Consider the following 27,939-nt stretch of genomic DNA (forward strand, 5'->3'; position numbering starts at 1 on the left):
GAACAGGAGCGCGACCGCTGATTTTCTTCTGGCAAATATTTGAGGAGCTAATTCGGAGGGCCTGGTGTTAAAAAGCGTGTGTGCGAGCGTGTGTGTGTGTGTGTGTGTGTGTGAGAGAGAGAGAGAGAGAGAGCCACACACCAGCAGCCGCAGGGCTGGGGAGCGCAGGCTATTAATGCAATTTGTCAGTTGGAGGAAACTGTAAGAAAGGTGATCTTGTGGACGGAGCGGCTCGATAAGCGGACGTTACCGGCCCCGACGACCGGCCAGCGAGAACAATCCGGCGACCCTTGACCTTTGCTTTTCCTTTTCAAATCTGATTTGGATAAAGGTTGCGTACTCCAGGAAACCCACGCCGTTTGGAAACAGAGGGGGGGGGGGGCTGCTGTCAAAGGCGAGGGAGCACAAAGGCTGGAAATGCGAGGTGGCAGCGAATAGAGGGCGAAGCGCGCCTCGCTGCCCGCCCGCTGCCTGCAGGCGCTCTGCGGACTGGACTCTCCAGTGCGCCCTGCGCCCGGGAGGGGCGGGGAGGGTGGCAAACTGGGGACAGACTGAGAGAGAGAGAGAGAAAGAGAGAGAGAGAGAGAGGGAGAGAGAGAGAGCGAGAGGAGGGCAGGACTGGCAGGGTGCGGTCTGGAGTGGCAACAGATCGCCGCGGATCCCTCAGGTCTCTCCAAGTCGGTTGGAAGCTGCGTGTTGGAGGCGGCGGCTCGCAGGGAAGGACGCGTCCCGGTCCGGGGAGACGGCACCGGCCGGCGGGGGCGGATGGTGTGACTTCCCCCTCTCCACTCCCACCCCCAGAGAGAGAGACGAGAGAAACCACACGACAGTCGGATATTAGAAAGCGCTCTCTCTCTCTCTCTCTCTCTTCAACTCTCTTCCCCTCTCGCAAATCGACTTTGAACCTGTTTGTTTAAATCCACGGACTTCACCGCCTGCGCACCCACGCCGGCTCCGCGGCGCCGCGGCTCCAAACTTTTCTCCCTCGGGGTTTTGAATTTCGACCAACTTTTTTGTTTTTTTTTCCTCTTCTTCTTCTTCTTCTTCTTCTTCTTCTTCTTCTTCTTCTTCTTCTTCTGTCCTGATGCCGAGTAAATGAGCTCCTCTTCTCCGAGATTTTCGGCCGAGATGTCGCAGCTGCCGCCGGTCTTGCAGCCGGGAGCTGCACCGGAGAGGCGCTGAAGAACCCCCCCACCCCCCCTCCTCCCCACCGGGAGAGCCCTCTCTCCCCCGCCCGGGGCGATGCGGAGCTCCTTCCCCCTTCTCACCGCCTCTCTGTGTGCCTCGATCCTCCTCCTCGCACCTGCCTCGGAGGGCTGCGGGCCGGGGAGGGGGTACGGCAAGAGGCGGCTCCCGAAGAAGCTCATCCCGCTGCCCTACAAGCAGTTCAGCCCCAACGTGGCGGAGAAGACCCTGGGGGCCAGCGGGAGGCCCGAGGGCAAGATTACGCGCAACTCCGAGCGCTTCAAGGAGCTGACGCCCAACTACAACACGGACATCATCTTCAAGGATGAGGAGGACACCGGGGCGGACAGGCTCATGACCCAGGTGAGGCACCGCTGGATGGATGCGTGGATGCGTAAATACGCACGGGAAGGCGGGGAGTCTTTGGTTTCCCCCTGAGCCTCTTTACATTGTGCAATTTTTTTTTTTTTCCTTTCTCACAGTTGCGTCAAATTGTTTGCTGTTTGCTGTCAGTTAAATGTTTAAACCAAAAGGTTGGATTCCATCGACTCCCCGGCCCTCCGGGTCTGATAAAACCGTCTTCACATCACGATTTGTGTCTTTACGTCACATAGCCTTTGGGATGTTTATAAATCATAGTCGGAGTTAAAATGCGTGATCTTTCCCCCATCCCGTTAAATCAGATGGATCACATTATGAATTATTGATATTTACAACTGAAAAACAGCATCGTAATATAAAACGGGAATGAACCTATGTGTGTGTGTTCCCTACTTTGCTAACTCAGTTCTTCCCCCACGTTCTCCGGCATCAGCTGTTTCAGCTTTATGAAACCTGTGTTTGATTCTCCCGCCCAGCGCTGTAAAGACAAGTTAAATTCTCTGGCCATTTCGGTGATGAACATGTGGCCCGGCGTGAAGCTGAGGGTGACGGAGGGCTGGGACGAGGACGGCCATCACTCCGAGGACTCGCTGCACTACGAGGGCCGCGCCGTGGACATCACCACCTCCGACAGGTCGGACACGTCGCCGAGAAGCGAGCGAACCGCGAAAATGAAATGATGAGATTTCATATTTCCTGCCGGTCGGTCGAGGTTTCTTTACATTTTGGTTTTCACAGGGACAGAAACAAGTATGCCATGTTGGCCCGGCTGGCCATCGAAGCAGGATTTGACTGGGTCTTCTACGAGTCCAAAGCCCATATTCACTGCAGCGTCAAATCAGGTGTGTGTCAACATATGTGTGTGTGTGTGTGTGTGTTATTTAGTCTGTGGCCATCTGTGATTAACGCTAATGAGGTTGTCGGGTTGTCACTAGATTCATAGTTGCTAACTCACGATTGGTCTACCTTGTGTTTCAGTGTTATCATTATTGCATGTGTGTGTGTGTGTGTGTGTGTGTGTGTGTGTGGGTATATTGTCTTATGGGAGCCAATCAAATCAGGATGTGCACCTGCGCTCTCCGATACACTCGGTTTCTCTCCTCCGTCGGTCCTTACGATGGAATATTCAGCTCTTCAGTGCAACACTGGCCGTTTGTTATGGAGACAAGCCGAACGTTGTTTTTCTGACCGGGATTATGAAATCATACATATCTGCGTCGGCATTTTAAATCCGTCCCTTCATCTGCAGACCTTGAAGCAAACAATAGTCTTCCACATTCCACATCGAGCTACTCCGAGTTTGGAGGCATTTTCGAAGTGCACGTCTGGCACCGCCAGCCATTCGATGCCAAACTACATTCTCGCCGTTCGTTAAGGTTGATAGGCTGTAAGATGATTAACTCTCTCTTTGTTTTGCTGTTTCTTTTCCTTCAGGAGGTTTCTTATCTAGGTCTTATCACCTCCCGGTCTCAAACCTCCTTTTCTGCAGCCCTTATACTTACAGACACACACACCTTTGACAAATATTTGGCTGCTTAAGGAAAACCCACCCACACACACACACACACACACACGCAGACACATTCTGAGGTGGGGAATTCCACGTTTCATGCGGATTTTCTTTAGCGGGACGTATTATCTACCGTTATGCGAAATATAATTTCGCTTGATTCGCCTCGTCTATCCTCAGCTGCCTTTTCCCAAAGAGTGTGTGTGCTTTTACGGTGTGTCTGACCTCAGGCCGCGCTCTAACTGCGCTGATACAATCAGCTGGTTATCCATTACCTCCCGCCGACTACCTTTTCTGGCTACCTCACAACATCGGGTCTTAAAACGGCTTCGAAAACAAAACGGACGACAAAAAAATCGCAAGCATTTTCGATTTCGGCGGATCCGATCGGGAACGTTTGCTAACGTTTGCTGACGTCTTCTATTCAGCCCTTTTTCTCTGCGGGCGTTTTTTCAACAAAAGGTTTTCATCGTCATGGGTCATCGAGCGTGTACTTAGATCGTCAAACGTCTACGATAATTTCCCTTCATCCGAAAAAGCTGAGCGTTAAAAAAGGTCAGATCAACCCGCAGCCTCAGAAATCAAAACCCACGTCTGTGGCACTGAGTCACCAAGAGTCATAGGAACTTCCTTGAGGATCAGCGTTGACCAAATTCCAATCCTGCATTTTTGGGTATCTGCTCAGGCCACACAAAGACTGCGTCTTTAAGTTTAAACATGCTCACCGGGCGAAGCGTGGGAGCGAAAAACAGCATCGGGAAGCAAAAATAAAAAAAATTCCCACCAGGGGAATGTTGTATGTATATGAGTATTTACTTATATTTGCGTGTGTGTTGGAGAACAGGGTCGCGACGAGCCGTTCTGTCCATGCGTTAACATTCTACCGCTGCTCCACAAAGATAATACTGGCCTTTAGTTGGTGTCAAAGTCTACCCCGATTTATAGATCACTAAGTTGCGACCTGCGGCCGAGCTCTCCGCCGCCGTCGCTTCCTCCTCGGGAGCGTCTGCGTGCCGGACGATGACGAATAAAGTGATTTATCTGTAATTCTTTCTTTTATTTCCCCAGAACATTCGGTGGCGGCCAAAACCGGCGGTTGCTTCCCGGGCGACGCTCGGGTGATTTTGGAGGGCGGCGCGTCGAAGCCGATGCGAGCGCTGCGCCCCGGCGACCGGGTTCTGGCCTCCTCGACGGCGGACGGCCGCGGCCCGCTTCTTTACAGCCCGGTTTTATCCTTTTTGGATCGGCGGCCCAACGTCACCGAGACCTTCCTCGCCATCGGCACCGGCGAGGGACGCAGCATCACTCTCACGGCGGCGCACCTGATCTTTGTCGCGGACTGTTCCGACGGACCGGAGCGGGAAGAAACGTCCACGGGGGGTTTCGGCGAGGGACTCCGGAGTCTGAGAACAGCTTTCGCCAGCGAGGTCCGGCCCGGACAATGCGTGGTGACGTGGCGCGGGAAAAAGAGCGGCCTCTCGGCGGTGACGTTCGTGGAGGAGCGGAGGGGCTCGGGCCTGTTCGCCCCCTTGACCCAGCACGGCTCCGTGGTGGTGGACGGAGCGCTGGCGTCCTGCTACGCCGCCGTGGACAGTCACTACCTGGCCCACTGGGCTCTGGCTCCGCTGCGGTTCTTCCACCGCCTGACGGGTCCTTCGGAGCGGCAGAGCGACGGACTGCACTGGTACCCGCGGCTCCTGCAGCGGCTGGGCCGAACGCTGCTCCCCCCCGGACGTTTCCACCCCTTGGGATTGGAACAGGGACACAGATAGGGCTCCCGCCGACGGGTTTCACGCCGACGACTTCATTGACTCGCTCGGGAACGGCAAAGCCCGCGGCGGCGCTTTCTTAAAACGCCGCCGCCATCGTGTACGCCGTAGACTCCGCCCGCCGGTATTCGCCGTACTGGTAACGCCAAATCGGCCGCTACGTTAAAAGAGATGGGGGAGAGCTATTGTTTTGATATTTTTTGGCGGTCGCTGTCAGGGACTGGGAAGAAGACAGATTGAGAATGGGACAGAATCACAGTCGCACGAGTACCTAGTGCTTTGTGGACTTAACTTGAATATTTCGCCCAAAATACTCACGCGTGTCGGTTCGTCAAAGCACCTTAGAGGTAAAACCAAACGAAACACGGAAACAAAAACTGCTCGATTTTCAAACTATTGTCTTTATGGGTTCAAAACGCCGAATTCAGGAGTTGAACATCCAGGGTCTTTTTCGTCACTTGTACTGTATTTAATTGTTCAGCACTTGAGTATCATAAAGGATCTTTTGTTGTTTTTTTAACCTTTTACTCACATTCGGGTCAAATGATTGATGGAAACCAAATATACTGGAATCAAAGATTTAGGAAGAATGCCTTTTTCAGGCAACTCAGACGCAATCTGTCCGAGGTACTCGTCCTCGTCGTTACGAGCTGTGTGTGTGTGTGTGCGTGTCGCTCTGATATTTGATACGTCAATTGGGGAAAGTGTGTGTGCGTGTGTGTGTGTGTGTGTGTGTGATGGGTTGGGCGAAATGCAAATATCACTCACTGGTAATTGGCCGTGTCCGCGCTTTTTGGGCCGATTTTTTTTTTTCGTAACATTATTTTCATATGTAATTGTCCGCCTCAGGGAAAAGTCACTCTGTTAATGATTAACTTCTCAGCTTTTCAACAGAGCTTTGTTTCCCGATTGGCTCAGCCAGCTGCGCCGCTAACGATACGGAAGTATTAGCGCAAGATCTTCTGCTTCCGGAAATGTAAGAAGGCCGGCGACGCTTTTATATTTTAGCGCCGCCGACAGACCGGCGACGGCAGCTTCACCGCACGGACAAACTTATTCGTTGTTCTGTCGAATGTGGCCCGTTTGAACATTTTAATACGACCCCGCCCTGCTGTAGGAGCATGGCTTTTGGTGCCCGGGTTTGGAAACAACCCGCGTCCTCCAGCGCGCGGAGGATTTGAAGGGATCGTGGCTGCTGGCGGGTTTTAGAGGACAGCTCAAGGTGAAGCGATGCGAAGGAGACATCGTGATAAGACAAAGAACAAACAAAGCGGGAGGACGCGAAGGGAACGGGGTCCGACTCGAACCCGTGCCTTGTACAAATTTATTTATACAGTTTATACGGAGATACCGAAGTAAAGGAAAATACGAAAGGAGTTTGCTGTGTTTACTCTGATCAAGGTCGAGCCGCCGCCGCCGCCATATCGCCTTGTAAAAGCAGCGTGGCGCACAGCGTGATTATTTAGGGAAACCATATGAACATGAAAAATGTCTAATCGAATCAATTTTGGTGCCGTTTAATGGATAAGGCTGGGATTCGATATATATATATATAAAAAAGCATATATCAATCAAGATTCTGTGCACGATGTCCCCTTTTTGACACGATAAAACACAATCCAGCATCCCTATGTTTGCGGGTCAAAGCTGCAACGGGAACAAAATGAAAAAAATATCAAACTTAATGAGCATCCAGTACAGAAAACCAGGCACCGAATATATGGTTTAAGGGTATTTTTTTAGCGGGGAGATATTCGATAACAGCCACGGGGAGAGGGATCCCTGTCAGTGAAAAGAAAGCGTGAGCGATCCCTGACACACCGGCTGGAGCCAAGCTCCGGAATAATCGGAAGATTTCTCGTCCGCCCCCGATTCCCCTTTTCGCGGCTCCGCACGTTGAATGTTTTCCCACGTTCTCCGGCGGGCATTTCTAGACCCTTCTTTCGGCCCGTCGGAAAAACACGGCGTCCCCTCCCCTCCCTTCCCTTCCCTTCCCAACGCCAGCCGTCTCGCTGTTCCCAGCGACGAGTCAAATTCAATCATCCGGTTCCCTCGGAATTGGCAGCGCGGCCGAGCGTCGGAGATGAAAATGGCAGCGGCCGATCTCCGCCCTGCAGGGGGTCTGAAACAAACCAGCGTCTCTCTGCCAGAGCCCTGTGAGATAATAGTATAAACGCCCCAATTGGAGTGTGCATGGTGACCGAGCATCGGAGGCTTTTTGAACCCGGTGACGTAAAGAGGCCTCGCTGTAATTGAATCTCTGAAGAGCCACTCAGGGCATTTCATCAATCTGGATGTGAGGGCACAGCGACGCTCTTCCTGTAAATTATGTCGTTTCCGTCATTATTGCAAGTGCGATGCACCATTTACATGTCAGAGACGTCCGTCGGGAAACGCCGCGTCCGTCGTCGCCATTCCCGGCTTTCCACGACCAAATTTTCGACATTTATATATATATATATATATATATATATATATATGAGTGCGTAGGCTCATTAGTTTTCTCCTCATCTTATCTGAGGGCTGCTTGTCAAAGGCTGCTGTCTGGAAATTATTCTAGCTAGCTAGTATCCTAGTATCTGCTGAACATTAAATAAAGAGTAATTCACATTCGAGCGCCATTCCAATCCGTCCGCGAAGAACAGTCCCAGTAAGCGACAAGTTCAAGGGTGGACTTCTCTCCTCGTATTCTCATTTTTTTTTCGGAGAACAGATTCATTTGTCGCTAATAGCAGCGTCCGGCGACGCAGAGAGGAAGCCGAAACGTCTGGCTTTTCAGTATTTACTTCACTGACTTTGGATTTGTCACGTTTAAATTACCGCTCTTTTTTTTTTCATGTTCATGTAAAAATCTTCATCTTCGTCAGGTATTTTTATTTATATGTTTGTACTTTTGCGACGCGTATTGTTGTTGTTGTTCCGGGTCGGTAGCATCTTAGTTTAGACAGACACAACACTCAGGCTGTATGAAACTACTGTATTAAGCAGAAGCTATGCATCATGTTAAGTAGTAATATCATTTTGCTGTAAATGCCGGAGCTGCTTGACGGTTGTTCTTTGCATGATCTTCTATATCGCACCCCAAAGGCTTAAACTGTGGAAGAAGTACACAAACTATCTGAACACGCAGCTGAGGGAAATAAGTGATCTTACAAAACAATGCATAAATACAAAAATGTTGTTCTCACGGGCAATGAAATCTATTCAGAAGAGACAAACAATCACATTTTCCAGGAACTTCTGTATGCCAATGAAAGATCTGTCAAATTTGTATATGAAGCTATTGTTGAAGAAGCTATTAAAAAAATCTATTTTTAGAAGACAATGGAAAATAATTCTTTTTTTTCCCATTTCTTTACATGCAATCGGAATTGTGAAGTTTTTATTCTTTCATTCATTCTTCACTGTCGATCCTGCACATCGAGGGGTTGCAGCCTTTCTATTAAGCCTCCCTATTTAACCGCACGTAAAGACATAAAACCGTTCACTCATTCACACGTCATATGCGTATTGAAACAAAAAAACACACCCAAAAAATGCATTGAAATCTTTGCTTTTTAGCAAAACGATATCATCAAGATGCTAAAGCACTGGGACTCCAAGAAGGGGTTTGCGGAAGTTTTATTTTTCACTCGTACGACACGCCTTCATTTTCAGCGGCACCGCAGCGGCGCCGGTCTTCAGATCCGGCCCGTTGTTCACGCCATCGTCGGACACGTCGGCGCACAACGCCGGACCCCCGGGCGAAACCCGAAAAGCAGCGGAGACAGGGTGGGCTGCCGGTCGCTTTCAGCACCATGGACAGCAATTCCTCTCTTTCCACCGCCTGAGGTCTGATTTCTTTTTGCCCCTTGATGTAAAAATACTGTTTGAGCACAGCACACCCTGCTGAATGCTGCCGTAGCTGCATATATTTGTATGTATTTACTCGATTTATGTACAAAGCTTGCGGAGCCACTGCCTGTGTCGACCTCATCTGGGAGGAGGAGGAGTTAATCGGGTTCTCAAACAGCGTCGGCCCTTCTTCTACGCTTTTGGAGGTTATATATACGCAAATCTACCCTATCTAGAGGGACCCGTGTCCATCCTTTGGGCCGTGCACGGCAGAGCTTTAAGAGTGAAGGCCCGGCCACTCCGGGAGCATAAACCCCCCGACAACATGGCTCCCAGGATCACCGGGACATGCGAACCCCTCCAGCACCGTAAGGCGGCAGCTCGCGGAGAGGGTCCACTGCGGGTCGGGGAGGAGGTCCGTGACTTATGGTCACTAGCTGTGGCCAGCGACCCAAAGACCCAGATTGCAGATACAAGCGACAAAATGAGTTTTCTCCGGACTCTCCCTTGGAGATAGGGTGAGGAGCTCGGAGTAGAGCCGCCGGGCATCCGGTCGGGAGGCCTCCTGCGCGGTGAGGTATTCCGAGCATGTCCATCCGGGAGGAGACCACGGGGAAGACCCGGGACACGCTGGCCAGGAGCTGGACCATGCGGCGGGGCGGAGGAGGTCCGGGTCTCCGGCCGCCGACCCCGCGACCCGACTCCAAGGAGGATGACGTTTGGCCTTCTCTGTCTTTTCCCATGTTTGGTCCAAAAAAATCTGTGTTCCAGTGCAGGATCAGCAGGACAGATAAAGGATGGATGAATTTGTGTGACCAGCACTTGAGACGCTCCGCTTCAGGACAGCATCCATGTTACACCTCTAAAAATCAAGTAAATAGCTAAAAAAAAAAAAAAAAAAAGACTGAGCAGAACAGGATCTAAGGTATCTTCTGTTTAATATCGGTCATTTGGGTACAGGAAGAAACGTTTTTCGTCTTATCCCTTTACTTCATCACAGGAGACTGATCCTTGAAGACAAATAGAGAACCAGACCCAGGTAAAACACGCACCACATCATACAGAAAATAAAATTTAAAAAAAAAAAAAAAAAAAGGGCATAAATAAAGATGCCGGTGACATTTCCGAACGCCACGGCTTTTAAAAACGCACGTCGAAACATTTGACGGAGATGATTTTATGAAAATTGTGATTTTTGCATCTGGTGGTCTGATTTTTATTTATTTTCTCTACGCGTCCGGTCTCCATGTGATCGTGTTTCGTCATCTTTGGGCCATGATACACTGGGCGACACTTTGAGGCGAGGCTGATGGACAACGAAACCATGTTGACAAAAAAAAAAAAAAAAAAAACGTTCGAGGAAAAACGGGGAATACGTGCACGTTTCAACCGCCTCAAAAGTAATCCGAGTATCATCGCCTTGAAATAAGGGTGTTCACACAACAATACATGGGAAGCCAGCATGCTCACAGTAACACACATACAGATATGAATGTCTTTATAGAATATGTAACTGTCATCACGGCTTTGCAAAGTTACACTTATACACAACAAATGCACAGTAACACCTGGAACCATAATACCAGCCGGTGGAAAAAAACAAAAAAACAAAATAGACCCAAAATACGTTTGAGTTGTCCCATTAGAAAAGCTACATGTATAATGGATCATCTCTGCCTCTGGTGGGTGCTGGCGATGTCCTCCATTGACATTAGCTCATAGATAGAGAATTTATGCTTCCAAACACACACACGCACACACACACACACACACACACACGTTCCCACACACTTATCACATGTTAATAACATCATGAGAATCTCTTTCTGAGTCAGTGACTTAAGTGACCTTTAACTACCAACCCGTCGGCCGTGTTAAGCGCGGTAAACCTGACAGAAGTAGAAAACACTCCGTTATATCCTCGGTTGGCAATTCTGATGACAAAGTTACATTAGGCATACATAAGTTACATGTGTATCCGTTGCTTGGCAGCATACAAAAATAAAAGGAGTAGCTCTGGTGCATATTCTAAATCGTCTGCATCGGAGTCAGGTCACCTCTATGCAAACGGACGGAAATGTTTTTCGCCGACATTTCCTAAACGTGAACGAGGCTCAGTCAGAATATGTTCAAATCGGGGTGCGACGACATCTGCTCGAAGATCATAATACCGTTAGCAGTTTTTTTTTCATTTGGTGTTTGCCCGGCTCCTCGGCGAGCCGGGCAAAATGCATACTTGGAATCACATCGACGGAACAAGGGAGAATATCTAATGCCTTCCAAAGTCCAAAAAGCATCCGTTTGAAACACACGGGGTAGAAAATAAAGCCCCACCATATTGATTTTACTCTGGATTTCCTGCCACGTTTGATAAGGTTGTTGTGAGTTAGTTCAACTGCATATGCATTCGTTTGGATTTTCACAACACACGGTTTCCACTTATATCACCATAGAGTCTAAACTAATACGATAACCGAGGGTCCCTGCTTAAAACACGGAAATATAGAAAGACGGCAGGAGTTACGGGATCGGCCGGACGCGTCCGAAAACCGTCCGGGGCTAATTGGAATAATCCTAGAGGAGCAAAATTTAAACGCCGGACTCTTCAGTATCGCATCTGGGTGCTTGATTATCCCCCGCCACCGACCTCTCCTGCCCTTTGCATCACCTTCAGGTGGAGTCAGTCACCCCAAAATGAAGGTGAGGAGAGACGTTTACGCCGCTGGCCGCATGACAAATCTGCCCGGAACAGAGGTGTGTTGATGTCAGTGATGACATGACTGTTATTAAAACATTAGGATGCAGTTACAGTGATAGCCATTGCAGAGGTACCCACGCATCCGTTTCCTCTGCGCGGGAGGTCAGCGGCGCAGCAGTAGCACGGCCAAAATGGCTCATATCTGTGATTTCCAGAACTTGCAAATTTTTTTTTTTTTTTGCAAAAGAATCCACAGAAATACCAAGATCCACGGGAATGCGCGGTTTTTCCGTCAGGGGCCGTGTAAAGCTCCGCGTCTATGGCCAAAGTCCTAGAAACAAACAATACAAGGCAAGGAGGGGAAGGGATGACAGGGGGAGGAGGTAAGGAAACGTAAAAATAAAAAAAAAAGGAAGATGGAGTGATTTCCTGTCCCCCTCTTTCACAGCCTCTGGGTGAAGTTCTCTGGGAAAACCCCTTTGGTGGCACTCTCTTTGCTCTGTAGCCACTCGTCTTGTTTGATTCCCATCAGCCAGCCGTCGTCCTGCAACAAAGAGCCGTGAAGACGCATTTTGTAAAAACGGTGCATTTTTTTAATAAACGTCCAAAATGTAATCACTTTTTCATTTCATTTTGTAATAAAGCTGCATTTTGTAAGAAACTGCCCCAACGCATTTTGAGAAGATTATTACAAAATGCACTTGCAACTTTTTAATTCTCTAGGAAATGTAATAACATGGTGCATTATGTAATAACAATTCTAAAGCATACTTTATTTGTTTGTTAATTGTATTTTATTTTACTTTAAAGTATTTGTAAAAGCTAGGCCTATTATTAGTATCACTGTATTAGCCTAGTAGCAGTGCTTAGCAATTACTATCAGTTCACTATTCAAAGGTTGCATTAACAGAGAATATTCTATAAATTCCATCTTATTACATTTCCTAGAGAATAAAAAAGTGCCAAGTGCATTTTGTAATAATCTTCTCAAAATGTAATAACTTATTACATAATGCGGCAAAACTTATTACAAAATGCGTCCGGGCAGTTTATTACAAAATGCAGCCGTTTATTATAAAATGCGGCTTTATTACAAAATGGAAAAGTTATTACATTTTGGACGTTTATTACGAAATACACTTGCAACTTTTTAGTTCTCTAGGAAATGAAATAACATGGTGCATTATGTAATAACAATTCTAAAGCATACTTTATTTGTTTGTTAATTGTATTTTATTTTACTTTAAAGTATTTGTAAAAGCTAGGCCTATTATTAGTATCACTGTATTAGCCTAGTAGCAGTGCTTAGCATTTACTATCAGTTCACTATTCAAAGGTTGCATTAACTAAGAATATTCTATAAATTCCATGTCATTACATTTCCTCGAGAATAAAAAAGTTGCAAGTGCATTTAATAATAATCTTCTCAAAATGTAATAACCTTACAAAATGCGGCTTTATCACAAAATGAAATGAAAAAGTGATTACATTTAGAACGTTTATAACAAAATGCACCGTTATTACAAAATGCGGCTCAACAGGCGCCGTAAAGTCCGGTCGTTCTTAACACACGTCTGTGCACGTTGGTTTGCGTGCTCGTGTGTGTTCCGCATCTACCTGTTCTTCAGGGTTATCGAAATGGACCACTAGCACCACGTCCGAGGCCTTCAGCTCCAGTTCATCCGTGTCATTGGCGGCGTAGTCATGCATCACCTGGACCTGCGACGCATGAATATTTCTGGAAATTGTATCTGATACGGGGATTATTCAGGGATCCGTTTCCTCTTCCATTCTCTCGCCTCTCTTACCTTGAACAAAAAACCCGGAGGCATTTCTGCAGGCTCCGCCGCCGCTACCGCCGCCGATTCTGCCTCTACTTCAGGTGTCTGCAAAGAGTTGATATTAACTCATGTTTTTTTTTTTTAATCCCTGCTGGATTCTCTTTGAGAAGAAACTGGCTATATATGAAAAAGAAAAAGATGTCTATTTTTGAATTTTTCCACCACATTTTCTTATTTCTTTTAGTCTTTTGAAATTTCTCATATTTACTTAGAGGACATTAAGAAGAAACAAAACACTGAAGAGCAACAAATTAAACAAATGAAAAATTATAAAAAGTGGGCAGTTAGAAATATTAGATAGACAAATCATGACATGCATGATTTAATTTTTTTAGCATTTTTAGCAAAATCACTATAAATTGTATTCACCGCACTGTGAAACCGGTTTTAACAAGCACTTTTCCCAATAGTTAAAATAATAGCTTTGTTTTTTATTTGACTGCAGGTAAATCATTGTTTTGCCCCAAAGCATTTTACGGCCCACCGGTCACATCCAGCCAGTTTTGCTTTTTCATCCGACCCACCAAACTATTTTCTTTGAATATTTTAAGTATTTTCAATCACTTGAATTTATAAACTCCTCATTTTTCCTTAATTTTGTATGCATGATTACATACAAAATGATGTTGGTACATTGATATGATCGCAAATGATTTTAAAGTTGAAATAACTTTGCCTCAAAATTCAAATATTTAAATAGCACTTTTCATTTGGTTCAAATGACATGATACCTAGTTAACCCACGCATAAAAAAGAAATAAAAAACATGGCCAAAGTAATTGTCCATAACTAATACAATGATCCATGAGATTTTGCATGCGTGCAAAACTTGCACCGACTTTTTCGGTCTCCACCGGAGGCGCCTCCGTCTCCGCCTCGGCCGGTGGCGCCGACGCTGCCTCGCCCTGGGAGAAGAAACACGGAGCTTAGTTTGAGCGCACTTTTGGTGAAACGAAGGGGGGGGGGGGGCAAGAGTAAAGAATGACAGAGAGGAGAGAAGACGGACGGCAGACAAACACCAAACACAAGCGGTGCTATGACAACCTGAACAGCCAGTAAATACGGGCAGGTGTGTTATTTAGATAGTAGAAGTGGGTGTTAATGCACTTCAGCCATGTATAAAAAAGCTTTTTGCACAGCAATCTATGTGTGTTGACTAGTGATTAGCAGTGACTGGGGTTAAATGTGCGCTAGATCTAGAAGGTATCAATAGTTAGCTTTCCCTCCGGGGTTTTTGGGCGATGCATCCATGCTGCTGTTCAGATGCATCCTACGCCTTCTGCATCTGTCTCCTATCATCATCTGCACCCCGAGTTCAAAGCTCTTCCTCACAAGTCGATGCATCCACCCTTTTCATCCGGATGCATCTCTCTGTGTTTTTTTTTTTTTTTGTTTGTTTTTTTTTCTCTCCTCGGTTACCTGACCCTCTTCATCATCCAACGTAGCATCTGGAGGTGCTTCTTCCTCAGCCGCATTTGTTTTATCATCTGTGGCAGGCACCTCTGTGACCGGATGACTCTCTTCTTCCTCCTCCTCCTCCTCCTCCTCCTCCTCCTTCTTCTTCTTCTCCTCTTCCTCCTCCTCCTCCTCCTGCTTGCCCCAGCCCTCCTGAGCTTCAGCTATAGGTTCATCCTCTACCGGCTGGGTCCCATCATCCTCCCATTCTGCCTGAGCCGCAGCCATGGGGTCATAGCGGACCGGTTGGGCTCCGTCGTCCCCCCAGCTCTCTTGGGCAGCTGCTATGGGGTCATAGCGGACCGGCTGCGTACCATCGTCCCCCCAGGCCTCTGCAGCCGCGGCCACAGGGTCATAGTGCTTCTGGCTGTTCTCTTCCTGGGCACCATTGTCCTCAGGCTGAGGAGCAGGTGTTTTCAAGCAGTCATGAGAAATATGTTACTTTAAGGCTAACATTGAGGGCAGATCGAAATAAGGGAGCGCTTCGGTTGTTATTAGAGGAATCGCCGATACGAACTAGCTTTCGGCGAACGACATTTTAAACCTTAAGGGAATTAAAACGTCGTCTCAAGGCCGTGTACATAAATAGGCATGACGGTTTCCCTCCGCTGTCTTTTGAAACACATTTGTGACTTTGGTTTGGAAACAAATCTAACCGATCTGCCGGTCAACATTTGTCTTTCAGCTCACGACGACCGGCGCAGAATTTGACCAAATATTGCCAGGTTACTTATTCTTACCAAACATTTTGTGGTCCAATTCTGTTAAATTGCATATTTACACGGCCTTATTAGGTTTCTGACTAAATCCCCTGAATAAGGACTTAACAGCCATGGGTTAAAATATCTCAATACCTGCAAAATGAGTGATTCCTGAAAACATGACTTAAATTATTAATTGTCAAGGTTAAGGCTATCAAGTGACTTAAGACCTTAAAACACTTGGTAGCGTTAACAATTTATATTTTATTGTATTTCTTAACTCTCCCTCCTTCCTACTATCATCTATCATTGTTATGTTTTTGCTTGAAACTCCGGCACAACAATTTCCTTCGGGATAAATAAAGTTGTTCTCATCTTAGCTTAATTAATTGATAATGATTTTAATTATTATTATTTACGTCATTTGCACAACAAGAGGATTTTCCACTCGTGAGCATTTAAAAGTACAATATCAACAATGTGCATTCACTTAAGAATTCATCGTTTTTCCCCTTCACTATGTTAACTCTATGTTAATTCCATGAGCTACACTAATCATTGCTTTTCATATGACGAGAATAGCTACGTTCGCTGGGAAAGTGGGGGTTTCGGAAAAATACAACGGCAGCAAAAAAAACGAGGAGTTCCACAGCAGATGCCGGTCAGTACGGCCGCCACCATCATCATCATCTTCATCGTCATCACCAAAAACACTGTATGACTGAGAGTTATTGTGTGGGAAACCGCGCTGGGGAAGGTCTTGATTAAATTAAAAGACAAATGGGGGTAACAAGGTTGCGGTAGAAGGCAGAAACACAAGACTGTCAGCACTTTTTTTTTTCTCCCCTCCATCAGAAGATGGATGTTAGGTCTTCTGTGTGTAGCTGCCAAGCACGGCGATGGTCAGATGGAGAAAGAAAGGGGGCTTTGTAAGAGCAGAAGTGTCGGCTCATTCTGAAGTACCGTCATTGGCCTCAAGCCGCAGCACATCAGAACTGCGGTTTCGGGGACACGCCTCTCTTACGGGGTCGGGGATGAACGGGGGGGGTTAGTTCATGGTCGGGATGCCGAGTCGGAGGCGCGGCGTCGTGAAGTTGCCCAACAGCTCGGTTCTGATACCGGTCTGGTTTCTGAGAGGACTCGTTCCGCTGCGCAACTTCACCGGACTTTCAGGGTAAGGATGTGTTATATGGCATAGCATGTACTGTGGCTAACGTGTGACGGGTACATGTTCTGTCAGTATAACGTGGCGGCGGAGGGAGGGGGGGGGGGGGGGTCGGAAAAGGAGGTCAATTCAGTCGCGAACACAAAAGATCGGCATTTGAATTTCAAGACGTCCGTCAAAGCAGGAAACTCGTGGCACAAAGAAGCTGTGGTGAAAAATATATCGTTTTTGCAACGACGGGAGCTTCTTGCTTTGACGCCGCTTGATATTAACGCGTGGGTTTGAGACTGAATTGGCAGGATTGGATTTGTGCGGTGTGACGACCTCTGCGGCGGCAAGCGTCGTTGTTCGAAGCACTGCGGACGTGAGGACAAGGCACAAACAGGTCGGGGACGGACGGATGAAACACACTTTTATGGAGGTGTCTTTTGTTTGCATTCAAAGAGCTGCGCCTCTCAGCGGGCGTAATGACGATGGAGACGGCAGGAGTTAGTGCGGAAGGATGGACACATTCAACACACGATAAAAGATGATGATCATAGTGATTTAGAATATCCATATTTTTACGACACGTTTGAAATAAGTAGAAACATGAGGATGACGCGCTTACCCACGAGTCCCAGTTTGCAGGCTGCAAAAACACAAGAAATGAGAATCAATTTAAGCCCGCGTTTGCGCTCGCAGTCGGTAAGATGCCTGCGGTGCAACTCCATGCTCCGAAACGCACGAGGCCGGCAGGACGAGGGTGCAGGCGATTAGCCGTCAGCTCTGACAAAGCTGTCTTTTTCCCTGCATTGATTGAAGGGAGCGCCGCTGTGCTGCACATTGCGACATATACTGCTCCGAAAAAACCCAGGGAACGCTCAAACAACACAATCTCAGTCAAACTGGTGTGAAATCAAACTGCCCACGTGGGAACACGGCAACACAGATTCATGTGGACTTGTTTTAAGAATATTGGATCAGCCTAAAGTGTGTTTTTCCACTTTTATTTGGAGTGGGACTCCAAATCCAGACCTCCATGGGTTCATACATTGGATTTCCATTCATCATTTTGGTGGGATTTTCTTTTCAGCACATTCAATGAAGTATTTCATACAAATATTTCACTCATTCAGATCTAGGATGTGTTGTTTTAGTGTTCCCTTTATTTTTTGGAGCGATTTTTCTCAACAGCTGATGTCTTAAAAAGGCAACTAACAGCCAAAACAGAAGATTCCAAGTAAAGCGTTTAGAGAAAGTTTTACTGCATCGCCATGACGTCCGTTTCATTCTCTGTTTAATTCTCTGTTTCCAATGCGAGATTACAAACAAAGCAGCTGAATTTCCCCTTTTCTTTACAAATGCTACTGATTGACACAAATGCAAAGGGAACAAATCGACCCAAACACACTTCAAGAAGTTAATATTCAAATCCAAATTGTAACTGGTGAGATATTCCACATATGGTACAGGGACCCTCCTCTTCCTGTTCTCACTCAGTCGCCAGTTTACTCGCAAAACTGAGGAGGGGAGATTCTTCAAGGAGGCGGAAAAACAGCGGCTCTGCATCTTTTTGAAAAACGTTTCCCTACGAAGCATCTCTCTCCAGCACCGAGCGGGAAAAGGCTCGCCAGAAGCGGGTTTCTATCAATATCATGCCGCCATTCATCTCCAGTTATTCATTGGGAAGGAAAAAAGCAAAGCGTCCCCCAAATACGCCAAGCCTTACAAGACATTTCAATTCGATTGTTTTTTTTCTCATCTTAAATAACCCAGATTATGCACATAAAATGATCCCAGTAAACTGGCTCAAACCCCACCCACCTACTGGACCAGTGGCGTCAGAGGCTTAAGGATGTAAACTGCATGGAACGCAGAACAGCAAACTTACGACTTCAGACAGACCTACATCTTGACAAATGGGCACCCATTAAAAAATATTTGGAGAGTTGAAGATACTATCTCTATTTGACTGAGTTAGATGCTTTTCTTTGTGTTTTTTTTTTTAGTTTTATTTTATTTTTCACGTGCTATTGAGGAAATAAGTGACCTATAAAGATTATTGTATAATGTATATCTTGTTATGAGGTTTTGTAAGAATGTGTGAAACTCTGTTAAGGAACCTGTTCTAATAAATGTTCAAAAAAAAAAAAAAAAAAAAAACCCAGATTACATCGCTATCAACCGACAGCTAGCCGTTAGCTACATTGCTAACCGCTCAAGGTCGGAGCACGTGATTCCCGACAGCGCGGAGGACAGCAACTGGGTGATCTCTTGTGAGTCTTGGCGGCTCTTGCGGCAGGAGGTCGGTAAAATCTACGCCGTCATGCCGCGGATCGTCCACCTGCGTGACCGAAGAGGCTTCGCCGAAAGAGTCCGGGTCCATGTCCAATAAGGCGCTTGCTGCCGGACCGTGGAACTGATAGTGAACAGGGACGGGAGGTCTCACCGGCTAACCGGCGTTATTAGAGGACACGAGGATCGGGGCGAGAACGGAGAACAGAAGAGAAGAGATGAAAGAGGAGAGGACTGGACGGCGTGGCTGAAGGACTACTCCGGCAGATAATCACTTACCTCTGTGGGGGAGGTGACGCTGATATCAGGCGCAGCTGCAGCATCAAACAGCTTAATGATATTCTCTGTTTTCATTTCCTTCGATGGCGTCACCTTGGGTGGAGGAGGCACTGCTGGCTTTAGCTGGGATAAAGAAGGAAGGATGCCGCCATCATTCGGGGAGAAACGGACAATAATCTATCGCTAACTGCTACTTAGATGATTTATCAAAACACCGTCTCTTTTCGGCTTTTCCCTTCAGGATCTCCACAGCGAATCCACCTTCTCCATCTAATCCTCTTCTTTGGATTCTCCTCTCTCACACCAACTACCTTCACATCCTCTCTCATGACGTCCATCGATCTTCTCTTTGCATCCGTCTACCAATATATTCACTCTCCCTCCTCTGTCCATGACCCGACCATCTCTGAGCTTATCTCCAAAACATCTACCATGTGTCGTCCCTCTGATGGACTCCATCCCAAAGAGAACCTCAGCATCTTCATCTCTGCGACCTCCAGCTCTTTGGGTCATTGTCATTGTTTCGAGGTGATTTATCAAAACGCCATAAACACAAAATCTAAACCTCGTTATCTCACAAAATTAGGAAAAGATGCCAATATATGCATTGTGTAAAACTGCACAATTAAGAATAAAACAATAGATAATTAATTAAAACTAAATATAAACAACACAAAACAATGAATACCCGGACACTTTAAAATGCTATAGTAGGATTGCTGAAGAATATCATTTGAAAATACCTATTAATTAAACTCCAAGCAGTGAAAACAATGCAGCAAAAGTAATGAATAAATGGATGAAAAAAGGACTAAACAAAAAAAAAAAAAAGATTAAAAGATGAATAAATAAATAGACATCTCTAATTTATTTAGTTAATTGGTTATACTTTCCTACGCGGAGAGATGTTTTACTGAAAACAACTACAATTCAGTGCCGAGCTTAGTGTGTGTGTGTGTGTGTGTGTGTGTGTGTGTGTGTGTGTGTGTCCACCTTGGATGGAGACTTTGGGATTGGTGGTGGTCCTCCCGGCCTGAGAGTGTGATTGGTTGCATCTTTACCACTGAGTGAACAAGGAATGACAAGACACAAAGTATGACTGCAGAGAAAGCGACACACACACACACACACACACACACACACACACACACGTGAATCAGCAAGAAGCTGAAAGGACGAGAGAGAAGTTACAAGACATGCGGGGGTTGTCGTTGCACGAGCCGTCATGCAAGAGAAGTGAGGCACCCTTCCTTCCTTCCTTCCTTCCTTCCTTCCTTCCTTCCTCCCTTCCTTCCTTCCTTCCTTCCTCCCTTCCTCCTCCCCGTCTCCCCGTCTTCATCCCATGCAAGCAGGCTTCGTCACCGTGGATGTCAAAGCTGAACGAAGCAGCTCCACGAGGACCGACGTCTCGGAGCAATGTGATGTCCGAGGTCAGAGGCGGGTATCAACTTAACCGTCGAGACGTGAGGCATCTAAAAGCGTCCGCTTTCCAAAAATAATGAGAGTTCAGAACGAATTCCTCCTGATTTTCCTCCTGATTTTGTGATTTTGTGAAGAACGAATAGCTTTCCGTTGTGGATCTACTTAAATAAAGCATGAAAACCAGAATACAATCAGTGTTAGTGTGTCAGTCATGCAACAACCGGCTAATGAGATTCCATTACAGTAAACCCTCGTTTATTGCCGGGGTTACGATATAAAAACAACCCGCAATAGGCGAAATCCGCAAAGTATTCAGCGTTAATAGTCAGTCCTTGGCAGTAAATGGACGCCACACTGCGCTGTCATGAATGTCATCGCTGTCAGCAAAGGTTTCATAAAGTTTTCTAGCTTTGTGTGGATAACGTTGGTATCCAGCATAATGTTCTTTTTCCTGCGCTCATAAATCCACAAAGCTAAAGTCACAACCCTTTTGAATCCGTGTTAAAACGTATCGCCGCTGTCGTCCTAATGTTATTTTCCTCCTCTATGTAACAAACCGAAGATTTATTTATGAATGAAGCTTCTAGCTTCGTTCGGTATGTCTAGAAGTTTCACTTATTCTGCAATAGTGTTTTGGTGTTTCGTCGACATTGTGGGTTTTTGTCCTGGAGAAAAATTTGCAAACTTAAATTTGGTGAGCTGCACAGAGACCAGGTGCGGAGATTGTTGACACTGGTCTACCTTACATTAGCCACTTAGGATGCATAACAAAACATGCTTAACTGTAAAAAAAAAAAAAAGCATAAAATTTTTTTAAAAAAAGCATTAAATAATCAGCACTACAAAAATCAGCGAAGCGGCGAGGGTTTACTGTATTCCAATTAGCCGAGTGAGCCGAGTCCTGCCCCCGAGTACGATGGACGGTACTGAAATAACGCGATGAATAATCACATTTTTTACAGAATGCATAAAAATATGCACAGAGAATGCACGATTGATTTTTGAATCAATTTAAACGTGTAAAAATCACTGCACATCATTTGATTTTACAAGCGTCCTCCCGGCGGGCCTGAATGAGAGCGATGCCCGGCCATTGTCAGCATGTCCGGTGCAGCCTGGAGGACTCGGGCCGGTCCAGGTCTTGCATCTGCACCAAAAATCGGACCCCGCCTGTGAATTTTGCAGGCGGGTCCGAGCACCGGGGCTCCCCGGCTCCGTCCCGACCCGCCAAACGACTGCCATTCGGACAATTAAGACAAGCAGGTCATCCGCACGGACGGAAAAGGAGCGGCGTCACCGTGGTTACCGCACTGGCTTCAGGTTACCTCCTATTTGTTCCTGACGATAAGACGCCGCCGTGAGCCGCCTCTCTGCAAGGAGGCGGGGGTTCATGAGTGGTTTACGTACTCCTGCGACTCGAAGCCGCCGTGCATGTTTTTAATCAATATATTTCACATTTTTTGCATGTTAGAAATAAGGACACCCACCTTCCGTTAAATGAATTATTCATATTCTCACACTAATATCAGCTGTGCTCTACCTTCAGTCACTGCTAACGTTTCTCAGCAACTTCTTTAGCTGAATAGTTGAAGCTAACAATGTGTGGGACTTTATTTTGCTCATTTTGCAGGGCATTTTAGTGATTTCTTCAAGAAAGAATATTGCCCCGCTGGGATTTTTACATGTGCAATTTTCAAATATTGACAATATGTTTAAAAATCGTCCCATGATTTATGATGTTGAGCGTACATGTTGTATATTGTTATATAACGCAGCTCCACAATAAGCTGCATACATCCCAACGGATATTTGCCTTCCTGGCTTGCTACTCTGGATAACCTTTCAATGCCTGTAACGCATAAGTTCCTGATCCAGATCATAACATTCACAGCAGTGCACTTTACAGGATCATTTATCACTGACCTTTTTGTGTCGGATTTCTCTAGTTTCTCCAGGACGTCATACAAATCCTGATCCAGCTGTGAGGAGGAAAGTGGAGAAAGAGACATGAGAAAACAAACATTTAAATTGAAGTGCCATCAATTAGGGACTGTTGAGTATGACATCAGTTTCCCCCAGTTTGGTTGCTTAAAACGCCAATAAATTAATGGAAGTAGATTAAAATAAGGCACGCCCTTAATTAATCATTTTATTAACCTTTCTTCTTTTTTCTTGCTATCCGCGCAAAATGTGGAGGTTTCAATTTGCAGAGAGTGGACAGCGCAGTCGAGGCAGCTAGGTTTTTAAATAGTTTGTTAAAAACAGGAGCATGCAAAGTATTGGAAATTATAGAAAATAAAGAAAAATAAACACTCTTGTGCCAAAAGAAAAAAAGAAAGAAAAAAAAAATATATATGTGTGTGTATATATATGTCTATATATGTGTGTATATATATATATACATATACACACACACACACACACATATATATATATATATATATATATATATTTTATATATTTTATGCGACTCATCACGGCATAAGAATAAAAGTAAGAATAAGAACAACTTAATTTATCCTGAAGGAAATTGTTGGTTTTTCATCATGCATTATTTACCCTTGTATGATTAACACATAAAAATACTCCAACAACATAAACCAAACGGTCAAAGCGCAGTCATATTTGTACTTTAAACCTATATTTTGATATGTAATACTGTGATTTTATTCCATATGTAGTAAATGCAGTAACAATATTTTAGCATAAACTCCACACATGGTTCTGTGTGATTCAACATGTCCAAATATGGAGAAAGAGAGCATAAACAAGCCTCAAGATCAGGCTAACAGAGGGGATAATAGAGGATTTTCCCGCAGCGCAGAGCAAAAATGATGTCCTACATTTCTGTTTCTACACTTTCTTTCATTTTGACAAAATGAGCCAACTGAGCAAAGTCATCCAAAAAAAAAAACATCTGAGACGCTCACCCGGCCCATCTCCTTGTGGAACTTCTCCTCGAAACCGGCCAAACTCTGAAATGTGCTGACGTAGAACCCGACACGACTGGATGAGAGACGGCGAGCAAAAGAGAGGGAGGGCTCAGCTTCCAGAAACAGATTTAAAAACAACGAGTTCACCGGACGCGTCAATCAACGGTCTCAAAACACACCTGTTCCAGAGAGAAGGCAGCTCCTCTTGCAAGTCAATATTTATCTCCTCAAACACCTTCTGAGCTCGCTCCAGCTCCTCCTCCGCCTGGTGCGCACAGAACAAACCGTCACCATGACGACGCCGGACGAATATGTGTCACATCCGGTGACGGCCCGTCTCCCTGACGTGAAAGATAGTGCGTTTGCGTACCTGGCTCCTGGATAGGCTGCTCTGGGCGACGTTATGCGCGGACAGGATGCCCTGAGCCCAGCCCGGCGTGGCTCGCTCCAACAGCGACGACGGCTGGGGAAGCGGGATAGAATCAGGGCCCGGTTTTTTTTTACAAAAATCCACGCGTGTCAGCCCTCGTGTTTTCACCACCTTGGTCAGTTTGATGCCTCCGTCCTTTTTCTTGGTCTTGTGCGTGGTGGCGTAGTTGTGCCTGGCGCTGTCGAAGTCCACCAGCTTCCTGTCCCGCTTCGCGATCCGGGCCTGCCAAACAGAAACGCAGCGGAGAGAGTCTTTATTTTGGGTGTTTCCAGATATTTTCCAGAGAGATTCTGAAGTACGCTGCTCGGAAACACAAAGGGAGCTCTAAAATAACACATTCTAGATATGAATGAGTGAAATATTTGTTTGAAATGCTTGGTTTGTCGCATAGTTTAATGTACTGACAACAAAATCACACCAAAATGATCAATGGGAATCAAAGCGTGTTTGAGTCAATTTGTTTCCTTTGTATTTGTGTCTACCAGTAACATTTATCAGCTCTTTGTAGAGAAAAGGGGAATTTCAGCTGCACTGTTTGTAATATTTGTTTATTACACTGTTTGCTGACGTTCTTCCGGCGCTGTCTGCCAGAGTTTCTCTTCACCTTCATGTCTCTTTTTCCTAAATTCTCAACTTCTATTTTTCCATTACTTCTTCTTGCTTTAGTAACTATTAAGTTAATTGAATTTATAGTTAAGACAATTCATATTTCATTGTATTTCTTATTCTTCCTCCTTTCTACTATTATCTATTACTGTTATGTTTTTTACTTGAAACTCTGGCACAACAATTTCCTTCGGGATAAATAAAGTTGTTCTCATCTCATCTCATCTCATCTCTCATATTGCATTGGAAACAGAAAGGATCCATTGCTCGACTTAAACGGACGTCATGGCGCTGCAGCAAAACAGACTCTTTGACTTAAAATATGACATTTTGTGCACATTCATTTCTCTAAATGCTGTACTTGGAATCGTCTGTTTCGGCCATTAGTTGCCTTTTTTGAGGTCAGTTGTTAAAATACACTGTTCAAAATGAGTGAAAAATTCGTTTAAATACTTGACATTGGCGAATGTGCTGACACGAAAATCACACCAAAATGATGAATGGAAATCCAACATATGAACCCACGGAGGTCTGGATTTGGACTCACACACCAAATGAAAGTGGAAAAACACACTTTAGGCAGATCCAACGTCCTTGAAACACGTCCGAATGTTGCTTCCTAAGTGGACAGTTTGATTTCACACGAGCGTGATTGACATTGAGTTGTTCAAGTGTCCCCTTGGATGTCACGAGCAGCATATTTGCCGTCCGCGGGGAACAAATCAGGTTGACGCGCGAAGCCTAGCGTGGCCTTCTAGTCGTAGCCATGACGCCGTTTACCTTGATATCGGGAAATTGGCCCAAGTAGGTATCCATGGAGATGAGAGCGTGGTCGACCAGTTTCTGGTGGTAATCCGTCCAGAGCACATCGCAGTCCTACGGCACAGATGCCACATTCAAGTGTTAAAGCGTTCCCGTTGCATCGCACGAAATCGATGTATTTCTTCGCCGGCGCCGAAACGTCTCGCTCTTCGATCGCCTTCAAGACCGAACCGGAGCGACGGCGTCGACGGAAAATAATCAATTTGTTCACCAGAGATGTCCAGGAACTTAATAAATTCCACGGGAATCCCCAAAGCGTCAAGCGCTCGTCATTATAATCTTTCTATCCAGATGAAAAAGTAGGAGACGCCACACACACACACACACACACACACACATGCACTTATACACAGCACAAGCATGCCATCACACTCATGAATTCATGAAAATCCCCCTGACCTCCACGATCGAATCCACTTCGTTCTTGCCGTACCAGTCGGGCTCGTACATGTCGGCCAAACAGGCCTGCACGTTCTTGGAGGACTCGTGCATGGCTGAGGAGGCAAACGGACGCGGGGTGTTTTTATCCGTACCATTTGCGATTCGACGGCGGCGCCGGCCGAGCGGGCCGAGCGGGCTCACCTTTCACGGCCTCCAGATACGCCCTGAGGTCTCTCTGCAGTTTGCTGCCTTCGGTCTGCGGCGGGAGAGATTGAAGAGACACGTGGAGACTTTGAGCTCAGCGCAGGCCTCGACACTTTTACGAATAAAACGCGAACGGAATGTCGAGAGGCGTCTCTTACGTATTGTTTGTTGAAGTTAATAACGCCTTCCTCGAAGGCGGCGTCTTTGGTCTCGTCCGCTTTGCCGAGCTTCTGGAGGACCTGGAAAACAGAGGAGGAAATACGTAAAACCGACGTCCGTCTGATCCGAAAGGGCGTGGATGAAATATTCATTGCACGGCGGCGTGCACGTGAGTCTGCTCCGTCTACAATGCATTCATTCATAAATTAATGACTTGTAGAGCCACGATTGTTAGAAAGAGCAGGAGGAGGAAGGAGGAGAATAACTCGCTCTGCGAAGATATTACCTTACCGACCTTGAACGACTCCCGCATGAGCGTCCAAGCCGGCGGCGTGCACGGCCGCCTCCCGCCGTAAAGTCTCACGGGGGCTGTTTGTCAAGTCTCGCGTAGTTGCGATCTATCGACGTTCCCGCCGTAGTTTTTGTGCATGTCTCTTGTGAAGTTGTGTGTAAGTGTGCGAAAAGAGCTGCTCAACGGGGTCGTTTTGCTGATCATGACGGGAAGAAGCCCCGCATCCTCTGAGCTTTTGCTCTAAAAGGCCTGAAGCCCTTTCGGATTCGCAAATAGCGCCCCCTAGCGGCGATCCGGGTGCACGACAGGCGACTGCATGAACGGTAGAAGAACGAGAGAACAGCCAAGAAATGCCGCATCCCGAATTATTATCTCTTAAATGTGAGGAGGAATAAACGCATCGACAACAAGGAGGATGCTCGGATACTCAGATTGCAAGACACACCGTTCACAAACACACACACACACACACATATATATATATATATATGTGTGTGCGAGCAGGGCCTTTATGTTTCAACTGCATCCGCGGGGTGACATTGCGAAGAGACGGGATGCAGCGAGGAGGATCTCCTCTTCCCGGAGGTGAAGCATCCCCGGCGTCGTGATGCGACATTGCGCCGCGGCGGGGGGATGCGGCACCGCCGCCTCGCCGCCCGGCCGCCCGGCCGCCTCGCCGCCTGCAGGCCCCGGATCCGCCGTGCAGATCTCCAGCACCCGGAGGAGCAGCTTACCTTCTCCTGAGCCCTGGTGAGTTTTTTCTGGACGTTGCTCGCCACTTTCCCCGCGGTCAGCCCCTTCCCCAAATTCAACTCAGCCATTTTTTTATCGCGTTTCGATCGGGCTCGGCGGGCGCGGAGGAGGCGAGGATGAGAGCGACACGACCGGCTGGACCGCTACGGCGACCGGCTGGATAGATTCATCAATGTCCGGCCGAGGAAGAAGAACGGAGGGGTGAAGATGAGTCCTATCTGGAGGAAGATGTCCTGCGGGGAGCTGGGCTGAGCCTGCGTGATGTGCAGCTGCAGAGTGCGCGTCCACGCAGGAGGAGGAGGAGGAGGATGCTGACAGGGATGCTCTTAAAGGCGCAGCTGTTGCCGTGCACGTCCGGACGCACGGAGCGGAAATGCATCGCTCCTCTCGACTCTCTGCTCGGTTTGTGGCCCTGCAACACCTCCACGGCGGCATCACCCGTGTCTCTTTACTTGGGAATCCACGCAAAAATGCACGATCGAGGTCAGATCAGGTGGAATCACACGTGTTTTTGCAATATTCTTCAATGTCATTTCTGACCTGACTCATTGCAGCGTTTTTTGATTTTTTGCAGATTTTAGGATATTAGCTTTTAATAATAATAATAATAATAATATCCATGATAATATCAATAATAATCATCATCATCATTATCATCATCATCATATCCATAATAATATCAATAATATCAATAATAATAATAATAATAATAATAATTATGATTATTATATCCATTATAACATCAATAATAATGATAATAAAATAATAATGATAATAATAATTATCATCATCATCATCATCATCATATTATCCATAATAATATCAATAATAGCAATAATAAT

The 27,939-nt window shown here is 46.3% G+C and overlaps 2 protein-coding genes across 4 annotated transcripts; one reads left to right on the forward strand and one right to left on the reverse strand.

Annotated features, from left to right (window-relative positions):
* The first annotated feature begins 437 nt into the window (after positions 1-437).
* Positions 438-8,162, forward strand: LOC147235107 (indian hedgehog B protein-like). Its single transcript, XM_086145964.1, has 4 exons — positions 438-1,548; positions 2,043-2,200; positions 2,305-2,408; positions 4,145-8,162. The coding sequence occupies exons 1-4, from the start codon at positions 1,243-1,245 to the stop codon at positions 4,846-4,848; spliced, it is 1,272 nt and encodes a 423-aa protein (XP_086002090.1). The 5' UTR covers positions 438-1,242; the 3' UTR covers positions 4,849-8,162.
* Positions 8,163-9,600: 1,438 nt separating this feature from the next.
* On the reverse strand, positions 9,601-27,408 carry bin1a (bridging integrator 1a). 3 transcript variants are annotated; one of them, XM_086145965.1, is made up of 19 exons: positions 27,079-27,408; positions 26,052-26,132; positions 25,891-25,945; positions 25,708-25,802; positions 25,267-25,362; positions 23,992-24,102; positions 23,821-23,913; positions 23,630-23,715; positions 23,448-23,523; positions 22,441-22,496; positions 21,843-21,887; positions 20,089-20,158; positions 19,096-19,218; positions 17,150-17,170; positions 14,638-15,072; positions 14,058-14,123; positions 13,186-13,263; positions 12,995-13,096; positions 9,601-11,921 (listed from the first exon to the last, which is right to left on the reverse strand). In XM_086145965.1, the coding sequence occupies exons 1-19, from the start codon at positions 27,163-27,165 to the stop codon at positions 11,820-11,822; spliced, it is 1,878 nt and encodes a 625-aa protein (XP_086002091.1). In that variant the 5' UTR covers positions 27,166-27,408; the 3' UTR covers positions 9,601-11,819. The 3 variants fall into 3 exon arrangements, with proteins under 3 accessions (XP_086002091.1, XP_086002092.1, XP_086002093.1); XM_086145966.1 differs by lacking the exon at positions 21,843-21,887; XM_086145967.1 differs by lacking the exon at positions 14,638-15,072.
* Between the last annotated feature and the right edge of the window lie 531 nt (positions 27,409-27,939).

The sequence above is a fragment of the Fistularia commersonii genome, chromosome 4, assembly GCF_037954325.1.
Source record: "Fistularia commersonii isolate RoL2024-O1a breed Wild chromosome 4, RoL_Fcom_v1.0, whole genome shotgun sequence".
Taxonomy (NCBI): Eukaryota; Metazoa; Chordata; class Actinopteri; order Syngnathiformes; family Fistulariidae; genus Fistularia; species Fistularia commersonii.

Coding starts and splice junctions, on each gene's coding strand:
- LOC147235107 (XM_086145964.1), top strand. CDS start 1,243: ATGCGGAGCTCCTTCCCCCTTCTCACCGCCTCTCTGTGTGCCTCGATC. Junction 1,549..2,042: donor CGGACAGGCTCATGACCCAG/GTGAGGCACCGC, acceptor TCTCCCGCCCAG/CGCTGTAAAGACAAGTTAAA. Junction 2,409..4,144: donor TCACTGCAGCGTCAAATCAG/GTGTGTGTCAAC, acceptor TTATTTCCCCAG/AACATTCGGTGGCGGCCAAA.
- bin1a (XM_086145965.1), bottom strand. CDS start 27,165: ATGGCTGAGTTGAATTTGGGGAAGGGGCTGACCGCGGGGAAAGTGGCG. Junction 22,497..23,447: donor TCCACAAGGAGATGGGCCGG/GTGAGCGTCTCA, acceptor TCCTCCTCACAG/CTGGATCAGGATTTGTATGA. Junction 11,922..12,994: donor TCGATAACCCTGAAGAACAG/GTAGATGCGGAA, acceptor TCTTTGTTGCAG/GACGACGGCTGGCTGATGGG.